This window comes from Bubalus kerabau, chromosome 16, assembly GCF_029407905.1.
Source record: "Bubalus kerabau isolate K-KA32 ecotype Philippines breed swamp buffalo chromosome 16, PCC_UOA_SB_1v2, whole genome shotgun sequence".
Classification (NCBI taxonomy): domain Eukaryota; kingdom Metazoa; phylum Chordata; class Mammalia; order Artiodactyla; family Bovidae; genus Bubalus; species Bubalus kerabau.
In genome coordinates, this window is record NC_073639.1 from 68,123,775 (window position 1) to 68,140,783 (window position 17,009).

At 45.3% G+C, this 17,009-nt stretch overlaps 1 protein-coding gene across 5 annotated transcripts in view; it reads right to left on the minus strand.

The window, feature by feature from the left end:
• Positions 1-16,856, minus strand: part of USP30 (ubiquitin specific peptidase 30) — a 24,034-nt gene extending 7,178 nt beyond the window's left edge. Inside the window, exons 1-10 of one of the 5 annotated variants that reach the window (XM_055551070.1) lie at positions 16,602-16,850; positions 16,185-16,302; positions 14,562-14,671; positions 13,066-13,248; positions 7,041-7,144; positions 5,249-5,347; positions 4,598-4,643; positions 3,265-3,359; positions 1,068-1,127; positions 498-584 (exon numbers count right to left, since the gene is read on the minus strand). In XM_055551070.1, the coding sequence (XP_055407045.1) occupies positions 498-584; positions 1,068-1,127; positions 3,265-3,359; positions 4,598-4,643; positions 5,249-5,347; positions 7,041-7,144; positions 13,066-13,248; positions 14,562-14,661 (774 nt within the window). In that variant the 5' untranslated portion in view covers positions 14,662-14,671; positions 16,185-16,302; positions 16,602-16,850. Of the gene's footprint in view, positions 1-497; positions 585-1,067; positions 1,128-3,264; positions 3,360-4,597; positions 4,644-5,248; positions 5,348-7,040; positions 7,145-13,065; positions 13,249-14,561; positions 14,672-16,184; positions 16,303-16,601 lie in introns of all 5 variants that reach the window. The other 4 variants (XM_055551069.1, XM_055551074.1, XM_055551072.1 and 1 more) reach the window with 4 other exon arrangements.
• Positions 16,857-17,009: the final 153 nt, after the last annotated feature.

The window sequence follows — 17,009 nt, forward strand, 5'->3', positions numbered from 1 at the left end:
GGAGTGAGACAGCTGGGCATGGAGGGGACTGTAGCAAATTGGAGCAGGCATGTCTCACCTCAAAGCATATGATTCAATTTTTTTCCTTTAAACATTCTGTGAATGAAACAACTCATCTGGGAAAAGATATAGTCCGTGGGCTGCCAACTTTCTAAGCAAGTGAGGTGGAGGTGGCTGTGGCTGCAGGGAGCCTCTGGGCCAGCCAGCAGAGCTCAGGGCTCAGGGTGTGCGAGGCCCTGTATCTGGACATGGGGCAGCTCGGGGGATGGCAGCCGGGGTTAAGAGGCCCTGTATCTGGACATGGGGCAGCTTGGGGGATGGCAGCCGGGGTTAAAGTCATAGTATCTGGACATGGGGCAGCTCGGGGGACGGCAGCCGGGGTTAAGAGGCCCTGTATCTGGACATGGGCCAGCTCGGGGGATGGCAGCCGGGGTTAAGAGGCCCTGTATCTGGACATGGGGCAGCTCGGGGGGTGGCCGCCGGGGTTAAAGTCATACCTTTGTACAGTTGTCACAGACGACATCCCGCACGGATTCTGACGAGATGAAGTGGTGAAGGCAGTGGTCCAGGGTCAGTGGATGACCCTATGGCACAAGAAGCACTTTCACGAATACAATTCAAGGAGAGCTGGACTGACACTGCTAACAGGGTGCAGCCCAGAGCTTTATTCTGCTTAGGTAGGCTGCGAGGCCTCACAGACACAAGTGGGTGTTTCCCGAACAAAATGGGGAGTTCAGAGCATCCTAGATTTGTTATTCTGGATGGATTCAAGGGTATGAGGACCCAATACTGCAGAAAAGTATGCGCTTCTGTGCTGTTTTACGCATCTCTGAACTTGAGAGGTGTGTGTATATGTATTCGAAAAAGCCAAAATTTCTGCAGCAAGAGAGAAACCACCTTCTTCCCCCAGACAGGTCGTGGTAACCACAGATTAAAACTAAGACAGGTTCAACCAACTATGTGTCTGAGTCATGTGTAGTACCTGAGTTACCCAAGATGCCTCAAAGCTCTTTCAGATTCAGATGTCTCTGAAACAGACTCGAAATAAACCAGAGATCGGTACATACCCATGTGGAGGCTGGAATACTGAGGGAAAGACTGTCGAAGGTATCGAATCGAACGGGACTCTGAAACATAAATTGCAGGAAATACAGAAAGGACTTAGGTTCAAGTCAAAGTTTTATAAGTGGGAAGGTATATGCCTATAAAATAGTTTCATATTTACACACCCAACAGTAACATAGTTAAACATAATGTACTTACCGAGAAGCAAAGTCTATTAAGAACAACTTTGTAAACATAAGAACTACAATAATACTAAAGGACAGCTTGGAAAAACTGTACAATAACATACCTGACCCAGCAAAACAGGGATATTATCCTAAGGAAATAACCATGGACAACATAACTACAAGGACGTAGTTACCACAGCACCATTTAAAACAGCAAAACACGAATGGGTGAAACTTCCAGGGAATGATAGAGTAAATTATATCATGTCCACATAGAGTGGAATACTGTATTTAAAACACTGTAGTAGAAGTATACATGATTACACAGAAAGATGTGCATGTTTTATGATTAATTGGCACCCCCCCCCAAAAAAAAAACAGATGACAAAATACATTTAATAAGAGTTCCTGCTTTTGGGACCTCCCTGGTTTCCCAGTGGTTAAGAATTTGCCTGCCAATGCAGGACAGATGAGTTCAGTCCCTGGTCCAGGAAGAACCCACATGCCATAGAGCAACTAATCGCGTGTACCACAACCCCACATAGCCAATGCTCTAGAGCCCATTCTCTGCAACAAGCGAGGCCGCTGCAATGAGAAGCCTGCATACCACAATAAAGAACAGTCCCTGCTGGCTGCAACTAGAGACAGGTCGCATGCAGCAATGAAGACCCAGCATAGCCAAAAATAAATTAATTAATTTTATTTATAAATAAAACAGTAAATAATAAAATCAATAGAGAACTTATTAAAAAAAGATTCAACATCATTAGTCACTCAGTCATGTCCAACTCTTTGCGACCCTATGGACTGTAGCCTGCCAGGCTCTTCTGTCCATGGGATTCTCTAGGCAAGAACACTGGAGTGAGTTGCCATGCCCTCCTCCAGGGGATCTTCTCGACCCAGGGATCAAACCAGCATCTCTTACGTCTCCTACACTGGCAAGAGACATGGGAAGTTCTCATGATAAGGCCAATTAAAACCACAATGAGGGGGGAAAAAAATGAGACACCATGTTGCACACAAGAGAATGGCTATAAATAAAAACTTAGATAAAAAGTGTTGATGAGGATGTAGAAAAATTTGAAACTTCATTCAATGCTGGTAGAAATAGAAAAATAGTCTCACAGTCTCTCAAAAGGTTAAACTTAAAGTTACCATATGAGCTAGCAATTCCACTCCTAGGGAAATATTAAAGAGAGATAAAAACATGTTTCCACAAAAATGTGCACGTAACTATTCACAGTAGCATTATACATTAATAGCTGAAAAGTAGAAACAACTCAACTGTCCATCAACTGATGACTGGATAAACAAAATGTGGTCTAGTAATACAGTGGAATAGTACTTGGAAATAAACAGGAACAAAGCACTGGTATGGGCTACAACATGGAAGAACCCTGAAAACATGCTGAGTCAAAGAAGCGAGTCTCAGGGCAACAGACATTGTATGATTCCATTTATATGAAATGTCCTGAACAGACAAATCTATAAAGACAGAAAGTAGATTAGTGGTTTCCGAGGGCTGACAGTGTGAGGAGAAATAAGAAAGGAAGCTAATGGGTACAGGGTTGGTTATTCATGTGTGTGGTGGGGGGATGATAAAAATATCCTAAAACTGACTGAGGTGACAGCTGTACAATTCTCTATTTTTGCATCATGTTCAAAATTTTGCATAATAACATTTTAAAATCTCAGAAACAAAACACACATACATACACACACCAAAGCTAAACAAACAAACAAAAAAAACCAGCTCTAGAATCTGTTGTGTTCACCAAGAGTATAGACCCAACCTCAGGACTCAAAACCCTGCCAATCCACAGTGGGTTTGCTGTTCTTGGTACAGAAGATGCCATCTGAGAGTCAACTGGTATGTCAGCACTCACCAAATGTGGGCAGTCAGTTGACTAAGCACAGAGACCCCAGAAAATCACAAAAGCCAGACAACAATGTCAGTCCGCACACTCTGGTTCCTTCATGAATCTTAAATAAAACCTTGCCAGAAAATACCAGGCACTGGTAGTGTATTTACCTGGTGCTCACAGTGTTTGCAGACCATGTTACTCGTGAGTCGTCCGTGAAAAGGATGCTGAGACTTCCAGTGGTTGGATGTGGGATGTGGTGACCCTGAAACACAGAGCACCTTTGGATAGGCCACCTCTAGCCCTTTGGCACCAACCTCAAAATTCACCATCCTCCTTAGTACGTGGTACAAACACCCTCTTCAGAAAAAAAAGTTTCTGGACTTCCCAGGCAGTCCATTGGTTAAGACTCCAGGCTTTCACTGCACAGATATTGGACTTGATCCCTGGTCAGGGAACTAAGATCCTGCATGCCATGAGGCAAGGCCAAAAGAAAACAAAGGCAGGAAAAAAAAAAAAAAAAGAAGACTTCTGAAAACATCAGAATGAGCAGGTTCTAAAGAACTGGGGTTTGGGGGGGTTAGGATGGGGGTTAGTGGAATAAACACAGCGGTGTGGCGTGCCAGTTAGAACCACGGGCTGAAGACAGGCCGGCCTAGGCTGGGTCTTGGCTTTGCTTCTTTAGTCACCGGACCCAGAGCTAGACTTCATGTTTATAAGCCTCAGTTTTCTGGAAATGGGGATAATTATGATCCCACTATGCCCCACACCTGGGGCTTCCCTGATGGCTCAGCAGGTAAAGGATCTGCCTGCAACACAGGAAACATGGGTTCAATCCCTGGATTGGGAAGATTTCCTGGAGGAGGAAATGGCAACCACTCCAGTATTCTTGCCTGAAAAATGCCCTGGATGGAACAGCCTTGTGGGCTACAGTCCAATGGGGTCGCAGAGTCAGACACGACTGAGCGACTAAGGGCATGCCCCACACCACCAACTTCACAGAGCAGCTGGAAGGCTTCTGTGAGGCATTATGGTGACTGGCACACAGCAGGGACCCAAAAGATAACTGTTCTCATTACTACCAGTGCGCAAAGGAACTGATGTGTCATTTTCTTAAGAAAACAATGATTTCCTTCTAGGGAGGCCTGGGACATTTGCAGAACAGCTGGCCACAGTGGAAACGCGGAGGACACGGCACCTTCAGCTTGTTAAGTTACAGGACCAATTCAAGAAGGTAGAGCGAGACCACCACTCGAGGCAGAAACAGGTCCATTAAATAGCAGAAATTGAGCAGGGCTCGGCTGTGATGGAACACTTGAGATGCTCACTGGGGGGATGGTTTAGAGCTGTTTCCGAAACACAAGTTCCTCTCAAATGCACACACTCCAAGTCGGGATGGATGTCACCAGAAAAAAAACATTCTCTTTAGAAAACATAAAGCAAATTACTGTCCTATCGAAAAGGTACACATCTCACATGTTACAGTTCAAGGGAAACAACTACCTCTGGTGCGGCAGGTGATCTGTCTGGGAGTTATTTCTGTCTGCTGCTGCAGGGGAAGAAAGAGAAAGAGGCTGAAAACCCTACTGCTCTCCCTCTGGCCACCCACCCTCAATCCCCTCTTAAATCTCTTGTTTCTGTGCTGACTTCCCTGTTCAAAAATCAACTTTAAGCTAAGCTTCCTAAAAGCAGCCTTAACTGTGCTTTCAGACTGATTTCTGTACCTATTTCTTCACCAAATGCAACTGAACACCTTTCCTCTCTGGAATATCTGCACCCCCCTCCTTTGACTAGTTAACTTTTTTCAACTCTCTAACATTTACAATGTGCCAGGGAAATGAGATTCATTGAGCATTATTGTGGCTCCTCGCTCTCCGGTATTCAAAGTGGGGGCGGGGGGAATACACTCTTTCCTCTCAAGGCCAATGCAAATTGCAGCAAGGGATTACTTTCCAGAACCTCAACGCTGCTAACCACAGTCACTGAATGCAAACTGTGAAGGTTCAGACCCTCCCCCAGCCTCACTCCCACTACTGGCTTTTGATCGAATTTTACTTTTCAGTTTAAAGTTGTAGGAAAATCACACTTGTGTCCCCTGCACCTGTTCGATGTGCACAGACCACATTGGATGTACTGAGAGTGTTAACGGTTTACCTCCAGGGAATGCACATCAAACAGATGTGTGACCCGGGGCTGGCGGTCCCGCTCATCCTCCAGTGATGAAGTGATCACATGGAATAACTCGTGGGCGTCCTGTCAAGAGGGCAGACCATTCTTCAGAGTGGCTGCAGAGGCTGGGCAACGCCAGAACCACCTGCCGTGTGCACCGCCAGGCAGACCCTCTATGGTTAAGCTGAGTAGAGTTTGCTTTCCAGCTTCTCAAGGCCCAGTGTGTTCAACGGAAACGGCTATAAAGGTGGCTGGCTGACCTGATCACTAACAGTGAAGGTGTGGACCAGGTCCCGTGCTCGATGCTCTGATGTGCTCGGAGAGGAAGGGGACCACAGACAGACGTGGTTTCTCTCCCCACACATACCACAGCACCATACGGCTCAGCGTCAGACCCTGGAAACACTCCCCAGGAGCAACTGGGAGCCAAGTGGGTTCCTGACAGAAGAGCAGGACTTAAGGAATGTGGACAAAGAATGTCTCTCGTCACATCAGTAAACAAAGGATGGTGTGGCCACCAGACCAGACCCTGCAGTCACCCCACACTGTGCACCCTGAGGGGATTCAGGATGGAGAAAAGCAGGATATGGGCCCGAGATAGCTAAGGTGCACATTGAAGGAATGATTTCAATGAGCCCAGAAGTGTGCATCTTCCCTTACGTAGAAAAGTGCTTAATTCATTAACTTGGGCAGTCTGGTTTTTCTTTAATTAACAGTAATCTTTCGATGTTCTGACTACTGTTTTGTTTTTTTTTTTGCAAACACTTGATATATCCTGGCTGCTCCCTTACCTCTTCGGAGAAGGCCCCGGAGCTATCTGAGAGGCCGTCTCCCTGCTTAAGGACTGCCTTCAGTATGCCAGTCAAATAAAACCCGATTCTCGGCTTTAAGGCTGTACGGTTTTTTTTTTTTGGCTGACAGGTATCTGATGTCCTGAAGGACTAAACTCCAGTCGCTCTCTCTGTTTAGAGAAATGTGAATTGTAGCTAAATAATTCCAGTTACCAGAGGAGGATTACAAAAGTAGTTTCTAAATGGAAAAATATTTCGACATGTAATGGATTAGTCAAGAAGTATCATGAGAAAGCAGAGATACTCTCAACATCGTGTTTAAAAAGTCACACACACATGATTTCCGATTAAAGTGGAAATGGAGACCATCTTTAAAGAAAAGGGGGGTGAGAAAGCCTTCCCACCTCACTTTTCTGAGTTTTTAAACGCCTCTCACTTCAGCCCCACAGTTTGGGGAGCCCAAAGGCTCTGGTCCAGGGGATGGGCAGTGGAGGCGGCAGTGGCCAGCACAAAGCTGGCCGGGGCCAGCCTGGAACGTTGGCGGATGGGAGGAGGTGCTGCCGGAAGTGCGCACCCACGGGGGCGAAACCGTCGGTCCCCAGAGCTTCACGCTGTCAGCCCCAGCGCTGTCCTCCGGGGAAGGGGAGAAGGTATAGTCACTCACATCTCTCTGAAGGCCTCAGGTGTCCCCGTCAGCCACTGAAGTGCAGTCACTCAAGAACTAAAAAGATCTCCCCTCCCTGGCAACAGTGTGCCTACGCCCTGTCCTGTGAACCTTCTCTGTCCCCAATCACAATCTGGTCTCAGGACACTCAGGCTGTCTGAAACGTCACAGAAACATCCACACAGGCCTGGCCACTAACTGCAAGGTCAAGGCTGGCATTTACTCCTCCCGCTGCAGCAAAGCAGCTGTTTCTGGAGCTCAGGCCCAAGCTCATGAATGGAAAGGAGTCTCAGAGGAAACCTGTTTTGAGTATCGTGTTCACCTGCTCTTCAAACGAAGAGATCTGCCATCGGTGCATTCTTAAGACGTCCAACAAGCAGCTTGCATCCAAGACCTCTTCATCAGTGACCTCTTGGCAGGATAAAGCTGGAATCAAAAAAGGCAACAGTTATTAAGTGAACCAACACAACAACTAACCAAGAAAACCTGTGCAGAAAGATGTGTCAAAGCTAATTAAAAATGGAAGGACTGGAAAATTCACCCTGGAATTATGTCTCTTTTGTTACTCTTCCTTGTAGCCTTACCCAGTTAGGATGCTGGTAGACACCTGGAATTTGCTGAATGAATGTAATTTTTCATGTGGCCACAGCATTTAGCAACCGACTTTCACATATTTGAATTACTATCATCAACAGAAACTTACTGTTGCAAGATTCATGTTGAATAAAATGACTTTAACTCTCAACTTGGAAGGACAGGAGGGCCCTTAAACATCCAACTGGTCCCCCCCTACACTTTCTGTCTAGCTCCTTCTCTACAGGACTGTCCCAGGACCATTAGGCCTTGTTTGCATTTGAATTTCTACTACTACAAAGCATCAAGCTCTATGAGGCAGCCTGAAGGAGTCCTCTGAATGGTTTACTTTCCTTTTTTATTTTTGTCGTTGTTTTTCGTCGCGCCACCTGGCTTTTGGGATCTTAACTCCTAGAGTAGATATTGAACCCAGCCTTCAGCAGTGAAAACACCAAGGCCTAATGCTTGGACAACCAGGGAATTCAATCTGAGTAGAATCAAGCTTAACAGATATACATAAAAGTTTGATGAGCTTATGAATTTATACTGCCATTAAATCTACATCAGGGGTTGGCAAACTTTTGCTGTAAAAGGTCAGCTAGTAAACATTTTAGGCTTGGCAGGTCTCTGCAGCAACTACTCAACTCTGCCACTGTAACACAAAAAGCAGTCATAGATGATAGATAGATAATATGTAATATTATATAGATATGTAATATTATAAAGATGGTACGTAATAGTATATATTACATAGATACATAAGTAATATTACATAGATAATATGTAAACAAATGGACATGGCTGTGTTTCAATAAAGTTTTATTCACAAAAACAGGTGGCACGCAAATTTGGCCCTGGGGCCAAAGTTTATTGATTCCTGATCCTGACCCCCTCTTCCCTGAGCATATTATTAAGGACCAATATATCACACTGAATCAGCACTGCCATGAGATAAAGAAGATAAAAATATAGGAGGAGCCTGCCTCTCAGTACAGTTTCTGGGAGTTTAGTGACTCTCCAGATAAATTAAGCCAGTGTTTCTTCTCTGTGATTTGCAGTCAGTGAACTGGCAAGATGGCTGTGACCCTGAACGCTGCCATCCCGACCCATGTCAAATCATGGCTGGTGACCTGAGAAGTAGCAGCCTTGCCAGCTGGTAGCCAGTTACTGGTGCAATAAAGCCTGGGGTCAGACCCTTACCCTACCTGTCTAAAGATGTATTATTCCTTCCCTCTTCCTCCTACAGCCCCAGGCAGCCCTGTTAGCTTTTTCCCTCCCAGAGAACATCTGAACGTCCCCTTCAGCCCAGTTTTACCTACAACACTGTGGGGCAGCGCGGCAATGTCTACTGTTTTCCTATCTTACAATCCAGCAACCTTTCTCAGGATCTGCCCAGGGCAACGTGTGACTGTGTGCTTGACGGCCATGTACAAGGAGGTTCGCTATGGCCAGTTTATCTATACAAGGCACCAGAAGCTGATAGCTAAGTGGATGGGGGACGTGGTACAGCCGTAAAGGTGCATGAGGTTTTGCAAGCCATGTATGTGACACGGGATTAAGATTCAAAATATATTGCTGCTAAGTTGCTTCAGTCGTGTCCGACTCTGTGCGACCCCATAGACGGCAGCCCACCAGGCTCCTCTGTCCATGGGATTCTCCACGCAAGAACACTGGAGTGGGTTGCCATTTCCTTCTCCAATGCATGGAAGTGAAAAGTGAAAGCGAAGTCGCTTAGTCGTATCCGACTCGTAGCGACCCCATGGACTGCAGCCTACCAGTCCCCTCCATCCATGGGATTTTCCAGGCAAGAGTACTGGAGTGGGGTGCCATTGCCTTCTCCTCAAAATATATTAGAGAAAAAAAAAAAAAACTCCTAAAACTCAACAACAAAAACACAGAAAACTGATTTCAAAAATGGATGAAAGATTAGGATAGACATTAAAAAAAACAAAACATATAAATGGCCAATAAACACATGAGAAGATGCCCAACATGACCTATGATTAGGGAAATGCAAACCAAGGCCACAGTGAGACATCACTTTCACACCTACTGAGGTGGCTGCTATCAGAAAGACAGACAATGACAAGTGCTGGTGAGGATGTGGAGAATGGAACATCTGTGCCAAGGGAAGGTAAAAGGCTACAGTCGCTGTGGAAAGCGGTGTGGTGACTCCTCAAGGTATTAAACAGAATTGCCATCTGATCCAGTGAGTCCACATCTGGGTATATAACCCCCCAAAATCAAAAGCAGGGGCTTGAACAGATATATATGTCCACCAATGTCCACAACAGCACTATTCACAATGGCCAAAATGTGGAAACAGCCTAAACGTCCACTGACCTATGAATGGGTAAACAAAATGTGGTGTGTACGTGATACACACACACACACACACACACACACACACACACACACACTGGGAAGTCGTTCATATTCAGCCTGTAGGAATGACCTTCGGACACATGCTCCAGTGTGGATAAACCTCGAGGACATTATGCTAAGTGAAATAAACCTGGTACAAAAGAACAGATATATTGTATGATTCCACTTAAATAAGGTACACAGTCAAACTCACAGAGACAGAAAGTAGAATAGCGGTTACCAGGGTCTGGGGGTAGTAGAAAATAGGGAGTTACCGTTTAATGGATGTAGAGTTTCAATACGGAAGATGAAAACATTCTGGAGATAAACAGTGGTCACGGTTGCCCAACAGTGTCAATATACCTATTACTACAGAACTGTTTACTTCAAAACGATTAAGATGGTAAATTTTAAGTTATGGATATTTTACCACAGTTTTATAAATGAGCAAAGGATATGAGCTAGTAGTTCACAGAAGACAATAATACATGAGACCAGTAAATTCAGATAAAGAAAAAAAAAGTGAATGAGGGAGAGATATGTGTACGAAACGGCTGTTTCTCTAATGCACATAAGGTTATTTGGTCATGAAAAAACAAAGAAAACAATATATCATTTCTGTGGGTAGGCAGAAATGCAGTTAAATGCATAGAAATGGTCTGGAAGGTTACACTTATCTTTTGCTTTCTGAAAGGAAGGGGGGAAGAAGGGCTGGGATAGTGGTAAAGAGAACTTCAGGCCTCTCTGTAATGCTTTAACTTTTCACAAGGAGAATTTATTCAGGCTTTACTTACGGAATTAAAAATTATTTCTAAAAACCAAAATAAAAGACACAAAGAGGCAGAAGCAGAGAAGGGAGCATATGGCAAGAGGACACCTAACCCTCCGTTGTGACAGCACCTAGCCTGCGTTGGGACGCCCGTGTAGACATGCCAGTTCTTCACACAGTCTTTGGGGTGGTAATTTTTTTTTTTAAACAGGGCAGTAAAAGAAAAGAGTTTCAAGTTGCCTCTTATGTAGAAGAGCAGAACTTGCTTTTCATAAAGGTTTCTGGTCAAGGTGAGATCATACCTCAGGTTAAGCAATACTCAGCTAACTGTTTTCAAAATCCAATTTTTTTTCTGATTATTTTTTTCTAATAATACATAATCATTATTGAAAGTTTTAGTAGGGTTTTTTTTCATCTTTTAAAATTGTCACCTGTACTATACCAAAATATCCATGGCTAATGTTTTGGCCTTTTTCTGTCCACCCTTTATCTGTGGACATTTTCACTTTCCTGAAGTCAAATTATACCATATTTTGTATCCTGCTCTTTTAAACTTAATAGGATAGCTGATGACTCCTCCCAAATTAGAACTAAAACATTTCAGAAAGATGATTCTTAATGGCTGGGTAACATTCCATTGTTGGCTTAATCAACCTACTGCTGGATAAACACATTCTTCCCTTGCTCCCCAAACCCCCATTACAACAAGGTGCTGGAAGTCTTTGCTCACACAGTCAGCCATCCATACCCACTTGTTCCATATCCTCAGAGTCTGCCAACCAAAGATTGAAAATACTCAGGGAAAAAAATTCCAGAAAGTCCCCCAGAGCAAAACTTGACTCTTCCAGGCACTGGCAACTATTTACATGGAATTTACATTGTATCAGACATTATAAGTAATGTAGAGATGATTGACAGTTGATGGGAGGATGTACACAGGTTATACACAAATACTACGACATTTCACATAAGGGGCTTGAGCACCTGCAGGTTTTGGTGTCTGCCTGTAGGGGTGTACAGATGCTGCAGGAGGAAAAACCAGTTCTACAGTTAAAAAAAAAGTGGTTAAAAATAAAACGAGAGGAAGCAACTTAGATGTCCATGGACAGATAAATAGATAAAGTTGTGATACATATATACAATGGAATATTACTGAGCCATAAAAAGGAACAGAATTGAGTCACTTGTAGTAAGGTGGATGAACCTAGAGCCTGATACAGAGTGAAGAAAGAAAGAGAGAAACAAATACTGCATATTGACATATATCTGTTATGGAATCTAGACAAATGGTACTGATGAACCTATCTGCAGGGCAGGAAGAGAGACACAGACATAGAGAGTGGGCTTGTGGCCGCAGCGGGGGAAGGAGAGGGTGGGACGGACTGAGAGCAGCACTGGCATACACACCGTCATGTGTAAACTGGCAGCTGGTGGGGAGCTGCTGTATAGCACAGGGAGCCCAGCTCGGTGCTCGGTGATGACCTAGAGGGGTGGACTGGAGAGTGGGGAGACGGAATACAGGGAAGGAGGCTCAAGAACAAGCAGACACCTGTGTGCATGTGGCTGATTCGTGTTGCTGTCCAGCAGAAACTACTACAATGTTGTAAAGCAGTTATACTCCAATATTTTTTTTTAATGAAGTTAGATTGGTGGCTTCCTAAAACCTTCACCAAGCCCATGTACACCGTGGCTTTCCAACCTCAGGGCTAGTACTGGGCCATTCCCAAACTTGCCTGCCCTGGGAACAAACTCCACTCCCAGCTAGTATAGATCACAGTCCGCTGAACTACTAGGTCAAACGGTCCTGGGTGTTTTGCAAGTTGTTACTGTGTGGTTCCAAACCACCTTCAGCCAAGGCTGTCCCAAATGAGACCACCAGCATGTAGGAACGTGTCCCCCAGGGGCAGCTCAGGATTGTAGATTTGCTTCTGAATCTTTGCTGACAGGCCAAAAAGCGGTACCTCACTATTATGCTATTAATATTTCTTTGATGGTGGACACAGTGAATATTTATTTTGCTTGTTTTGTTTGTTAGATACATCCTATGTGTTAGTCGCTGAGTCATGTCCAACTCTTTTGGGACCCCAAGGACTGGACTGCAGCCCACCAGGCTTCTTTCTCTGTAGGATTCTCCAGGCAAGAATACTGGAGTGGACTGCCATGCCCTCCTCCAGGGGATCTTTCCGACCCAGGGATCAAACCTGGGTCTCCTGCATTGCAGGCGGATTCTCTGTGGTCTGAGCCACAGGGGAAGCCCGGGTATATCCTGTCTCTACCTAAATACAATTTGTATTATTGCTTTTGTGAATTACCTCATTTCCTAGGATAAAATATATATATATTTTTTAACTTTGATGTTTTTGAAACTGGAGTACTTCTTACAATCCAAATGCTTAAATGGCAGTGGGTTTTTTTTTTTTTCCTTCCTTAAAAAGCTATTACTGACAATTTTTAAAATAAATGATTACATCTTTGATTAAAAAAAAAAAAAGCCTGAGTGTATCTATTGGGCCCTTAGTGCTTTTTTCATAAGAATCTGTGTGATTTTTTTTCCTACAGGAAGGCTATTAACCCTTCGCCTGCCATCTGGGCTGCTGCTTTGAAAACGCACACAATCCCCTTTCCATTTCCAGCTCAGTACCTTTCAGGAGGTGCAACAGCGTCAACGATAAGTACTGGTGTTGGGGGGGCTCCTTGTGACCCCCAGTGTACTGGGTGGTGAACTCTTCCAGCCACTTGATGAAGGTGGGGCAGGCGGACAGGCCCTGCAGCAGGGAGTTCATGAAGCAGGTGTTCCCCAAGTTGACAAGGCCAGGCACAAGCCCTAAGTGAGGGGGGAGAAGAGAAGAGCACATCACACTGGACTGGCTCTTTGTTCCTCTCCCATCTGGGCCCCAGAGCTCCTGCACTGTGGCCTTGGACTGGAGACCCCAATCTCAGAAAGCCCTCATCCACAGAGACCAGGGGGCCAAGCGTTCTGTCCCAGCCGAGGCCTGGCCCTAATAATGCTCCTTCAGGAGACTGGAGGCTGCAGAATGGCAGGTCCTGGCCATGTGGGACTCGTGAAACTCACCAGAGCACCAGAGCATCTGGCACAGCCTGGCTTACGTTAAATGTACAGAAACACTTAGTAACCTCTCTCTCTCTCTTTCTCTCCCTCACTCTCTCTCTCTCTCCTTCGTTAAGAAAGCAATGTTTCTCACAACAGAAGAAAACAATCGTTTTGTTCTTGCTCCCTCAGGACAATGATTTTGTTCTCATAATCAGTGGAAAAGACACTGCTCCTGCCATTCTGATCAGTCTTTCTGCAAAGAGATTAACAAGATCTGACACACTTCCCTCTTCTGCTGAAACTGAAAACAACAAAACCAAAATTTTTATTATGAAAGTTCTCAAACATCCACAAAAGAAGAATAGATATCTAATGAACCCCAATAACAACCATCCCCAAATTGAACAATGATTCAGGGTGGGGTGTGAGGTGGAAGGGAGGTTCAAGAGGGAGGGGACACATGTATACCTATGGCTGATTTATGTTGATGTATGTCAGAAATCAGCACAACATTGTAAAGCAATTATCCTCCAATTAAAAATAAATAAATTTTAAAAAAATGATTAACATTTTGCTACATCTGTCCCTTTTATGCATTTATTTTGGCTGAATTTTAATCAATATAAGTAGAGCAACATTGACAAAAGGGGGCATTTTTAAAAATAAGAAAATAGATTTTTTTGTTAACGAAGAAATGAACTTGAAACATTTACTAGTGACTATTTACTAGCGACTAGCAGCCATTTAGTGAAAGCACAAAGGCATCACACAATTAGGCAGCTGTACAGCTGAAAAACACAATGGCCGTAATAATGAGGACATTTAGACAATTAAGCCACTTGAAATTTCTCATTACGAAGCATGTCTCAAACTCACGCCTTTAGTGGGGGTGAAATATAAATCTTTTTACTACACGATATAAAATAATGAGTCATTAAAATTAACTTCTGCTTAAAAGCAAATACTGTTGACAGAACTGAAGACGCAGGAGAACCACACACGTCCTCCCCCTTTGGTAATGTTTTTGAATAATTAAATGTTTGGGTCGAATCTACAGACTATGATGCAAAGGCTTCATTTCTTACCTTTTCTACGCTTCTTTCTTTCTGTAATGGGACCCCAAATAACATAGATTCCTGCTGCAAGAGCAGCAGCAATTCCACCTATAACACCCCAGTTCTTCATGACTTTGTATCTAAAAAAGAAAATAAGTTGACTGTCTTTTCTCATAACAAATACGTGTATATATCGGGACAGGTACACATATATATAACATTTCATCAAAATAACCCATTGGCCTGCCAAATACCTAGCTTTCAAATTAAAGTAATATACAGTATAGGATATGTCTTGAAAATCTGCACACACAGGTATTAGGATTTAAAACCTAAGTCGGAGCACAACCTCCACAAGCCCCACTTCACTCGAGAACGGGGTCCAGGGCTTTCCTCCTGCTCTGTCTCTCATCCTACCGCCATACTGGCCACCACCCCAGCCAAAGCCATGCTCCCGCCCCAGGGCCTTTGCATGGCTGCCCTCTCTGCCTGGGGTGCTCTTCCCCCAGGTCCCACTGCTTGGCTCATTCCCGGCCCTTCTTCCTTTTTTTTTAATTATTTTTTATTTTTTTGCCTTGCCATGTGGCATGGGGGCTCTTAGTTCCACAACCAGGGATTGAACCTGTGCCCTCTGCAGCGGAAGTGCAGTCTTAACCACTGGGCTGCCAGGAAAGTCTCTCCCTCTCACATCTAACAAACTATTAGAACCTGCTCTCATGACATTTTACCCAGCTCTACTTTTTCTTTTCACCATAGTGCTCTCCACTTTCCAACATAACATTCACTGATTCACCACGTTTATTTTCAGTCTCCCTCAACTAAAATGCAAAGTCCCCATGGACAGGGATCTTTGTTTTACACACTAACATATTCCAAGCGCTTCCAAGTGTTTAGATCACACAGTAGGTTCTTGATAGTATTTATTGAATAATTGGAGAAATACAGAAATGGATTTATCTTTTAGGTTATTAAACGGGGGGAGATCTTTATACACAGTATAAAGATAGATATATAAAGTATAAAGATAGATGTAAAAATAGATCTTTATACAATCATATAAAGATCCTCTAAATATTTATTACATATTAAATGTTTCTTCATTTGAAGCTTGACCTCAACACTGAAGTTATTCTTTTACTACTAATAAAGAAATTTCACCAGCAGTTTAAAACACTGTCTTCACACACAGTTATGTATTTCCACTAAATAAAGCAAACAATATATACACGAACTTCTGCAGGAAGTGGGGGCTGAGGGTAGCCACAGTGCTCAGTCGGAAACTGCAGCCCGTGGGAGGAGGGTAGACAGAGAAGGGACATCAGGACCCTGGCAGGACTGGGGACTCATACTATCGGGGGTCCTGGCAGGAATGGGGGAATCTCAACAAGACTGGGAGCCTTAACAGGTTAAGGGGTCCTGATTGATTTAGGAGCCCCTGCAAGATAAGGAGTCACTAATAAGACCGAGGACTCCTACAGACTAAGGGATCCCTGGCAAAACGGGGGCGGGGGGCGGTGACAGGAAGAGGGGTACTGACAAAATGGGGTGGGGGGTACACTAGCAAGCTCGGGGTACTCTAACAGGGTTGTGAGAATCATGGCAGGTTTGGGGAGCTGGGCAAGGTTTGTGAAACCTAGCAGGCCAGAAACTGACCTAACTGGGGAGCCCAGAAGAATTGAGGGTATCTTGACAGGATGAGGGAGTCCAGGAAGTCCTCCGAGGCGCTGAGAGCTCCGAGAGGCCACTGACAAGCCTGAGTCTCCCGGAAGTTCTGGCGACAGTGACAGGGTTGGAGGAGACATTGGCAGGTGGAAGGACGGGGGTGGAGGGGGCACTGATAAAACTGGGGGCCCAGCAGAACTGGGGAATGCGGACAGAACCGGCGTTGCCTTGAGGCCCTGGAGGCCCGACACCCCCACCCCCGACCCAGGGCCTGGGCCTCCAGCCCTGCCGACGCAGACGTCTCCAGAATGCCCGCTCCGGCCCCGGGGACCCTGAGTGGAGCGTGGAAGGGCCTCCACAGGCGCCCCGGCCCCGGCCTCCCCGGCCGCCCCGCCCCCCAGAGCTCACCTGACGGCCACCCCGGTCCGCAGGAAGCGCTGGATGGCCCTGTCGGCCGCGGTCATCGCCGCCGAGGCCCGGGAGCTCAGCATCGCGGCTGCGCGGGAGGCGAGCCGCCGCCCCCGCCGCTGTCGCCGCGGCCGGACCCAGGGCTCCGAGGGCTCCCGAGGCGGCGGAACCCGTAGCCAAAGCCCCAGCTCCTCCGGGGAGGGTAGACCAACGGACGGGCTGCCTGAAGAACCGGAAGTGGCTCTCACCGGAAGACTAGAGTAGAAGGACCACAACCTTGTACTTCCTTTTCCCCCTTAGCAACGGATGTCGGCTTCGGTTACTAAGGGAGGCCCCGTGGCCCGGGAACGCTTGGTTTTAAAGTTTTGTTCGGGCCCCGTTCTTATATACAAATGTCCCATTTGCAAA